Raw genomic sequence first — 9,733 nt, forward strand, 5'->3', positions numbered from 1 at the left:
GCGGCTTACCCTAACCTGCAGGCTTGCCCGGGGACTAGTAGGAGATTCCCTGTAACCAGTTGGGGGCAATAAGCAGCAGGAAAGGACTAATTAACAGTTCCGAAGAGCCAGGATAGGCCTAGCAAGCCACTGGTGTTACAGTTTTTGCTCAAGAAACGCAGAACGTGCCTCGGAATCGGACTGACCAAAGGGTAACGAACCGGAATGGAACTGGACATGAAAATAGGAAACAAAAGACAATAAAGATTGCAACGATAAACTTGGCAACATTCAAGGATAAAGAAGAGGAAATAATAGAGATGATGAAGGAAAGAAAGCTGGAAATCGTTGGATTATGTGAAACTAGAATCAAAGGGAAAGGAGAAAAAACATTAAATGAAAATTATAAGATCATATATAGTGGTAATGAGGATGGAAGACATGGGGTTGCTATAATGATGTCACCACTGATGGCAGAAAGGATGGACAGTATGGACTGCAGAAATGAGAGAGTGATGGGTATAACGTTAACTATAGAACAGACAAAAATTAGCATTATCCAAACATATGCTCCACAACAGGGCAGAAGTCTGAGGGAGAAAGAGCAGTTTTATGAAACTCTACAGGAAATGACAGAAACAATAAGACATCACGAGAATGTCATTGTCATGGGAGACATGAATGGACATGTCGGACAGAATAGAAATGGAGTAGAGCACGTCATCGGAGAGTTTAGCATTGGCGAAAGGAACCAGGAGGGAGAAAGATTAATAGATTATTGTGTGATGAATAACATGTCCATTATGAATACTTATTATAAACATCAGGAGAGCCATAAATGGACATGGTATCGGTGGAATGCAGCACAACAAGGATATACTGAGAGGTCAATGATTGACCTGTTTCTCACCAACAAGAAAAACATATTTAAAGATGTTAGGACCATACCATCTGTGTCCTTAGACTCTGACCACAGGTTGGTGGTGGCTAAATTAAAAATTGTAAAACCAAAGGAAAAAGTCAAGAAAAAGCAAAAGAGATTCAAACTGGAAAACCTCAAGGACGAAGAGAAGAAGCAAGCACTACGGCAACTGGTAACATTACGAAAACCAACCGAACTGGAATTGGAAGAAATGAAGGTAGAAGAACAATGGAATAAATTCAAGAACACTGTGTATGGGGCAGCTGAGGAGACAGTTGGTATTAAAATCAAATATGGAACCAAAAAGAAAAGTACTGCATGGTGGACTTATGATGTTAAGGAAGCAGTCAAAGAAAAAACAAGATCTTTCAGAAAATGGATGAAAACAAGAAACATTGAAGATAGAGAAGATTACGTAGATAAACGAAACAGTGCAGAAGCAACCAAAAGAGCAGCCAAGGAGGACATGTGGATCAAGATTGGTCAAGATCTAGAGAGAGACGTAGAAGGAACAAGAAAATTATTGTATAGCATGGCTAAGAACTATAGGAAAGGAAATAGCGAATCAACATATGCAATAATGAACAAAACAGGAGAACTACTAACAAAACCACAGGAGATTGAAGAAAGATGGAGAGAATACTTCCAAGAACTTCTAAATGTGGAGGATGTGGAAGTGGATGAAGAGCGGAATCTAGATATACAGGGAGAACAAGGAGAGAACCCAAATGAGATCAGTATAGAGGAAGTGAAGGAGGCACTAAAGAAGATGAGAAGCGGCAAAGCCCCGGGGGACGACGAGCTCCCTATAGAGCTATTTAAAGCTGCTGGGGAAGAATGTGTAGAGTGGATGAGGTACATTTTCAGTAATGCGTGGAAAGAGGAGAAAGTGCCCCATGACTGGCACAAAGCAATAGTATGTCTAATATATAAGAAAGGCAGTAAAACAGATTGTGCAAATTATAGAGGTATATCCCTGTTATCTCATGTTGGAAAATTGTATGAAAGAATAGTTGAGAAAAGATTAAGAACCTGTGTCGAGGAGAAACTAGGAATATGGCAGTATGGTTTCAGGCCCAATAGGAGCACGACAGATCTAGTGTTCACTTTAAAGATGATAATGGAGAAGAGTTGGGAGTGGAGCATTGATAAATATGTGGCTTTTATAGATCTGGAAAAAGCCTTTGATAGAATTAGAAGAGATTGCTTGTGGAGAGTCTTACAACATCAAGACTACGGCATAAACTCTAAACTGATACGAGTAATTAAGAGTATATATAAGAACACGGAGAGCAGAGTCAAGAACAGAGAGCTGGAGAATGAATGGTTTAGCATTAAGACAGGAGTGAGACAAGGGGGAGTGCTCTCTCCTTTGCTATTCATTATATACATGGACAGATGCCTGAAGGAAGTGCGTGTAAGGGAGGATAAAGAGATCACGCTGGCATATGCAGACGATGTCGCTGTCGTGACAGGAAGCCAACAAGATCTTCAAGAGGCCATGACAAGATGGAATGATGTCTTGAATAGGGAAGGAATGATAATGAACAAACAAAAAACAGAAATAATGAAAGTTGGCAGAATAAAGGAGGAATGTAATATTTACATAGAAAACGTTAAACTGAAGCAGACCGACAAATTTTGTTATCTGGGAGTACTTTTCGACGAGGAAAACAGACAGAATATAGAAATTTTAAATAGAATACAGAAGTACAATGCAAATGTCAGTGCATTGTATCCCATACTTAAAGATAAGAATATTCCAACAAAAGCTAAAACCATAATATTTACAACAATACTAAGACCAGTACTTCTATATGGGTCAGAAACTTGGACACTGACAACAAGAACATCTTCACAAATACAAGCAGCAGAAATGAGAGTTCTGAGAATGATCCGAGGTGTGACCAGACTTGATAGAATTAGAAATGAAGAAACCAGAGAGAGATTAGGGATAACATCTATACTGAAGATAATTGAAAAGAACAAATTGAGATGGTATGGACATGTCCGAAGAATGGAAGATACAAGATACGCAAGGAAGTTTCTGGAATGGGTTCCTCTAGGCAGGAGGCCGGTGGGACGACCTAGGAAGCGATGGATGCAGGGAGTTGAAGAAGCTACTGAACGAAGAGGAAGAAATCTACAAGAAATAACCAGAGATGAGGATTTCATGGATAGAGACCTTTGGAGAAGATTCGTAGAGGCCGGACACTGACAGGCATTGCCTACCTTGCGTCTGGTGAGAAAGGTGAGAAAGTAAGCTCAAAAATACTCAAAAGATTCGTTTTTTATAATATTGTTTTTGTATTCCCATATTACGTGATACCCATATTTTTTTAGCGTCCTGGTGCCTAACACGTTCATATACATTCAAAAGACACGTTTCAGGAATTTTTATTATTTATTTTTTTTCTCCATTTAAGGTGCTTTGTATGCATTTTGGCGTTTTGGTACCTATAATGTGAAACACACTCAAAATATACTTTTTTTCTTTTTTTTTTTTTTTGTAATGTTATTCAGTTTCTCCAAATAGAGTTTTCTTTTTTTTGTTTTTTTTCCGTTTTGGTACCTAAGAAATAAAAAAATAAAAAAACTTAATACACGTTTCTTGTAATGTCTTTTCGTTTCCCCATGAAGGGTACTTTTCATACATTTTGACGTTTTTCTACGTAACTAGCTCAAAGATACTTAAAATATATATTTTTAGTAACGTTATTCTTTTCTCCATAAAGGGTGTTCTGTGTACGTTTTAGTGTTTTGCTGCGTAAGTAGCTCGAAAACACTGAAAAGAGACGCTATTGGTAATATTGTTTTGTATTCCTATTTTGGGTGATTTCTATGCTTTTTAGCGTTAAAACACTCAAAACAAACGCTTCTAGAAACCTCGTTCCCTTTCCCTGTTTAGGGTGCTTTGCATGCATTTTGTCGTTTTGGTACCTAACTATGTGAAATACACTCAAAATACACGTCATTGGTGATGTTGTTGTGTTTGTTGATATAAAGTGTTATTCATGCGTTTTCGCGTTTTGGTCCCTAAGAAGATCAAAAACACTTATAGTACACGTTACTCGTAATATATTTTCGGTTCCTCATATAGGATACTTTGCATGCATTTTGGTGTTTTTCTATATAACAATCTCAAAAACATTCAGAATACTCATGTTTTGGTAATTTTTTTTTTTGTTTCAACGTCAAGGGTGTTTTGCATGCGTTTTGAGCGTTTTTGATACGTTTTTTGTAGTGTTGTTTTGTATTGCCATACAATATGATTTCCATGTTATTAAGAGTTTTGGTGACTAACACGCTAAAAAAAAAATAAATAAATAAAAAACACTTTTCCAGTAATATAGTTTTGTTTCCGCGTATATGGGGCTTTCCTTGTATATTAGCGTTTGTGTATCTTTTTATGGTATTTTTTTTTTCTGTTTCTCGACATAAAGTACTCATGCTTTTAAGCATGAATAGTACTTTATGGCGGGAGTAACTATGACTCCTGGAGGGCCCGGGATGGTGTCATGCCGTGACTCCCCCGAGTGACGTGAAAACCCTCCTTGAGACTTAGTTATGGGGGAAGTGTGGCTCCTAGTGGCACCCGCTGGTAACGTAGGAACAAGCCTGACCATAAAGGCAGGATTGGGCCTACAGCTAAAGTACTTCCCCACGAGATGAATGTGAGGCGGGGAGTTGGGCATTATTCCATCCTCCCTTATCAAACGTTCATAGAGCTATGGGGTTCCGCCAGGCTTCGGAGCCCTTAACAGCTTCACTGATCCGGAGTCTTCCTGCTCTTTCGGGTTCTCTATCCCGTTGGAGTGGGGGCCGTCGGGGTGATTTGCCGCGTCGTGGGCCAAACCCACTTACCCTCGGCATCGGTAGTCACTCTGGCGTTTCCGGTGTCATATTGGATAAGCACTCCCCCAAAATAAGTACTCCCCAGTACAAATTCATTATGGTAAAGGTAATCCCCCAGTCATTATTCCATATGGCAAATGTACTCTCTCCTGTGAAATAAGTACTCCCACACTTAGGAAGGAGGAGGAGGTAATGAGACACAGAAACGAATTTCGTGAATTCAATTCCAATTCAACTATCCTTTGTGGACTCGAACGTGCTCGTCTACGCATTTGAAACTGAGATTGCGGAACGAAACAGACCGAACCAAAGAGGTAACTGAACTTTACAGTTTGCTGCCAGTGTCCTGAGTGTTGTTGACAGTGCCGCACGTGCCATTTGACTTCATATATCAGTATCTTCTGAAGGGTGTGTGGCCCCCTACTGTATGTACCAAAGGGGAAAAAGCCATCTTCCGCAAGGCATGTAGACCCTTTGCTGTTAAGGGTGAAGAACTATTCTACAAGAACGTGAAAAATGACGAGACTAGAGAGAAAGTGGAGGTAAGATAAGCAGACATGTTTCATCATTAAAGCATTCTCTCTCTCTCTCTCTCTCTCTCTCTCTCTCTCTCTCTCTCTCTCTCTCTCTCTCTCTCTCTCTCTCTCTCTCTTTCTGTTTCATCATTAAAGTTCATATAAGAGCTTCGGGCTCGTTAAAATAAAATCTCATACCTATTTATGAAATTAAATGTATTCTTGGTATTGTACCAAGGCCTCACTGGAATCCATCAACGAGTGACAAGTGCTTATCATCCACAAGCAAACGTCCTTGTCGAAAAACAGAATGGAACCATCAAGAATAAGCTTCTCAGTGTTTTACAAGGAAAAACCTGATGGATGGTCAAGATTTCTTGAGCCACTGCTATTTGCTCATCGTACAACTGTACATCGATCAACAAAGATGGCACCATTTTTCCTAATGTATGGAAGACAGCCAACATTGCCTGTAGATATTGCCAACCTTTTAGATAGTGATGATACTACTGATGACAACTCCAATTCTATTCATGAAGATGATAGCAACTTTGATGAAGAAATCTGGGAGTTTGATGAAGATGAAGTTATGAAAGTGATGGAAGGAATGATGGAAGGAATGATGAAGATTAAGGAAAAGGCACATGATGCAGCTCATAACAATATCAAACTTGCGCAGGCAACGCAAAACCAGCAATATGATAAAAGGCAAGGACTGACTCGTTCTTCCCTTACAGAAGGGCAGCAAGTTTTACTGAAGGATATGTACAGAAAGGACAGGAAAGGTGGTAAGACAGCTTTGCCTTTCAAGGGGCCTCACGTTATCGTAAAGATTTACGACAATCAAGTATGTACACTGAAGAATGAAAAAGGTGAAGTTCTGAAGATGAAGCAAAATATTGCTAACTTGAAGCCATTCTTTGCTCCTTCCAAAGAAGATGAAAGTTTAGAGGAAGAAAAGGAAAAGGAAAAAAGAGACACCTGGAGATGATGTTAAAGTCAACAAGATCGAACGAAATGCTCCCTGCACTTACAACCCTGTCACTGGTCATTGGCAAAATCAAAAGACTGCTCAACTACAACTGACTGTTCAGAGCATTCATCGCCCACGAAAAAGAGGATGTTTACTCACCAAGCCAGCAACACTTGAGAGGATGAATGGTGATAGCAATTGTTTCTTTCGGTACGTATACTACACAATCTCATTTAAAGTACAATTTGTGTCAATGAGAGAATGAATAGTCTTAACCAGTCTTAATGAAACTTTAAAACCAATCTCATTCATGTTTTTTTTTTTTTTTTATAGGGCCATCTTGTTTGGTATTACTGGGGCGCAGTCATTGCACATCACAATTAGGAAGGCTCTTGTTAACCATATGACGACAAAAACTGAAGAGTTAAAAAGCCATGTGCAACACCTTGAAGAACATCTGGGCAAGTTGACAACGACCAGTGAATGGGCAACAGATGCTGAGCTATTTGCAGCGACTTCACTACTTCAAACAGACATAATGCTGTGGCTGCAGAGAGGAGATTGGGCCCTGTTTGGAGGAAATGTCTTGGAAAAGTCATGTAGTCTCAGCGATTCGGACCTTTGTGATAAACGTGTTATTTACCTGCAACATACCAACAGTAACCATTTTGATTATGTCAAAGGAATTATGTAGATTTAGATCGTAGATATAATTGGATGTTAATGATCATCTGCAGAGGGACAAATATACAATTTAAGGTAATTTTGTTTTAATGACTTTAAATTGTGTGGGAGTATTTATTCCACGGGGACCAGTCAATATTCCATATGATATATGTACTGGGATGTCCATATATTATATAGAATAATGACTGCGGGAGTACTTTTATCATATGGAATTTCTACTGGGGAGTATTTTCTTATGTGAGTCCATATTTCATAGCGCACTGGGATGACGGCCCGCTGAATGGAAGGCAGTGCTTTTTTCCTGCCTGAAGCCCAGCGTGTTCTTGGCTTTGATAAAGGGGTACACGGTGCGGATGCGGTACCATTCCCCAACTGGTCCGAGGGGCGGGCATAGAGCCTCTGTGTCCGTCTCTTGGGCCAGAGGCGCTCTAGCAGAAGGCGTACGTCTGGGAACGATGTGTCGTACTGCGGCGGGCCTATTAAAGCAGGTAGCCAACCGCTTGGTCTGAGGGTGACGTCCTCGACTGGAGTCCTGTCGGGCGCGAGTCCGGCAGGTAGGTTTCGCATCACCTGTGCCGTCCGTAGAACGGTAGGTATGAGTACTGCTGGCTGAGCCAACTACCCTGTCGTCCCCGTAAAGGTGTTTGTCGACCGCTTAGTTCCTGTTGCTTGTTTGACAAGCGCGGGAACGGCGGTCGGACAAAAGGTAGCGTTTTTTTTTTTTTTTTTATGCGTTTCAGCGTTTTGGTACGTAAATAAAAAAAACATAAAAGAGATGTTTTTGGTAATGTTATTTTATTTTGCCGTATAGGATGCTTTCTATACTTTTTAGCATTTTGATGCATACTACCCTCATAAACACTCAAAAGACACGTCTCAAGAAATTTCGCATTTCATGCACTATGGGTTTTTCGTACCTAACAATGTAAAATACACTCAAAATACACGTTTTTGGTAATGTTTATCTGTTTCTTCATATAGAATGCTACTCATGCGTTTTCGCGTTTTTGTACCAAAAAAGCTGAAAAACATTTATAATGCACGTTTCTTGTTTTATATTTTCGCTTCCATATATAGGGTTTTCTGCATTTTCTTTTCATATCCTCATATAAGGTATTTTGCCTGTATTATCGTGCTTTTCTACTAAAACACGTTTCTCGTGATGTTTTTTTTTCTCGTTTTACCATATAGGTTTTTCTTCGTAACAATCTCAAAAACACTCAAAATAATAATAATATTATTATTATTATTTTTTTTTTTTTTTTGGTGAGACTATTGTTTCTCCATAATGGGTGTTTTGCATGCGTTTTAGTGTTTTAATATGTATGTAGCTAAAAAAGAAGAAAAAGACATAAGACACGTCTTTTTTTTTTTTCTATAGGGTGTTTTCTATGCTTTTTAGCGTTACGGTGCCTAACACGCTCATAAATTCTCAAAAGACATGTTACTGGAAATATCGTTTCCTTTCCCCATAAAGGGTGTTTTTTGTGCATTTTGGCCTCATGGTTCTTAATGTGAAATACATTGAAAATACACGTTTTTGGTAATGTTATTCTGTTTCTTCATATGATATGCTATTCATGCGTTTTAGAGTTTTAGTACCTAAAATGCTCAAACACACTAATAATATACGTTTCTCGTAATGCCTTTTCGTTTCCCCATACATGCATTTTGCCATTTTGCTACTTAACAAGCTGAAAAAACTCAAAATATTTGTTTCTAATAATCTTATTCTGGCTCTCCATAAAGGGTGTTTTGCATGCGTTTTAGGGTCTTCCTACGAAAGTAGTTTAAAACACTGAAAAGAGACGTTTTTAGTAATGTTTTGTTTTCTATATAGTTTTTTTTCATATTTTTCAGCGTTTTGTTGCCTAGCACGCATATAAACACTCAAAAAACACGTTTTTGGAAATTTAACTTATTTTCCTCACATAGAGTGTTTTGAGTGCTAACATACCAAAACATACCAAACTAACATACCAAAACGCTAAAAAGCCTGCAAAATACTCTTTATGGGGAAACAAAATAACTTTGAAAAAATAGGATTTTTTACAGCTTTTGAGCTTGATAAGTAGAAAACGAAAAAAAAAAAAAAGCATGCAAAGTATCCATAATAAGGAAACGAAAATAAATTACGAGAGACATGTATTAACTCGAAAGACATGTATTAGACATATTTTTAATGTTTTTAGGTAAGAAAACAATAAAATACATGAATAGCACTCTACATAGAGAAACTTAATGACATTACCATAAACCTGTATTTTCAGTGAGTTTCATATTCTTCCGTAGAAAACGCCAAAATGCATACAAACACCATCCTATATGGAAATAGATAAATAAATAAATAAAACATTTCCAGAAACGTCTTCCGAGTGTTTATGAGCATGTTAGGGATCAAAATGCTAAATAGCATGCAATGCACACTATTTGAGGAAACAATACAACGTTACCAAAAACGATCCTTTTATTTATTTATTTATTTTTTGTTACTTCTATACCAAAACATTTAAAACGCATGGAAAACAACATTTATGGGAAAAAAATAAATAAATAAAAAGAAATATATATATATATATATATATATATATATATATATATATATATATATATATATATATATATATATATATATATTATCAAAAAGCAAGTATTTTGAGTGTTTTTGAGCTTCTTACATTCAAAAACACAAAAATGATACAAAGTACCCTATAAAGCGAAAAGAAACAAGATAACGAGAGACGTGGATAATGAGTGTTTTTGAGCTTCTTAGGTACCAAACAGGTAAAAACGAATAAACAG

The 9,733-nt window shown here is 37.8% G+C and overlaps 1 protein-coding gene across 1 annotated transcript; it reads left to right on the forward strand.

Annotated features, from left to right (window-relative positions):
* The first annotated feature begins 437 nt into the window (after positions 1-437).
* Positions 438-4,735, forward strand: LOC135092308 (craniofacial development protein 2-like). Its single transcript, XM_063990762.1, has 3 exons — positions 438-1,073; positions 1,608-1,742; positions 4,628-4,735. The coding sequence occupies exons 1-3, from the start codon at positions 438-440 to the stop codon at positions 4,733-4,735; spliced, it is 879 nt and encodes a 292-aa protein (XP_063846832.1).
* Positions 4,736-9,733: the final 4,998 nt, after the last annotated feature.

Source organism: Scylla paramamosain, chromosome 39 (genome assembly GCF_035594125.1).
Source record: "Scylla paramamosain isolate STU-SP2022 chromosome 39, ASM3559412v1, whole genome shotgun sequence".
Taxonomy (NCBI): Eukaryota; Metazoa; Arthropoda; class Malacostraca; order Decapoda; family Portunidae; genus Scylla; species Scylla paramamosain.

Bases quoted from the DNA above. Each gene is read 5' to 3' on its own strand.
- LOC135092308 (XM_063990762.1), top strand. From the start codon at position 438: ATGTCACCACTGATGGCAGAAAGGATGGACAGTATGGACTGCAGAAAT. The intron at 1,074-1,607 runs GTAACATTACGA...CTAGATATACAG, and splicing joins AGCAAGCACTACGGCAACTG to GGAGAACAAGGAGAGAACCC. The intron at 1,743-4,627 runs GTAGAGTGGATG...AAACGTTCATAG, and splicing joins AAGCTGCTGGGGAAGAATGT to AGCTATGGGGTTCCGCCAGG.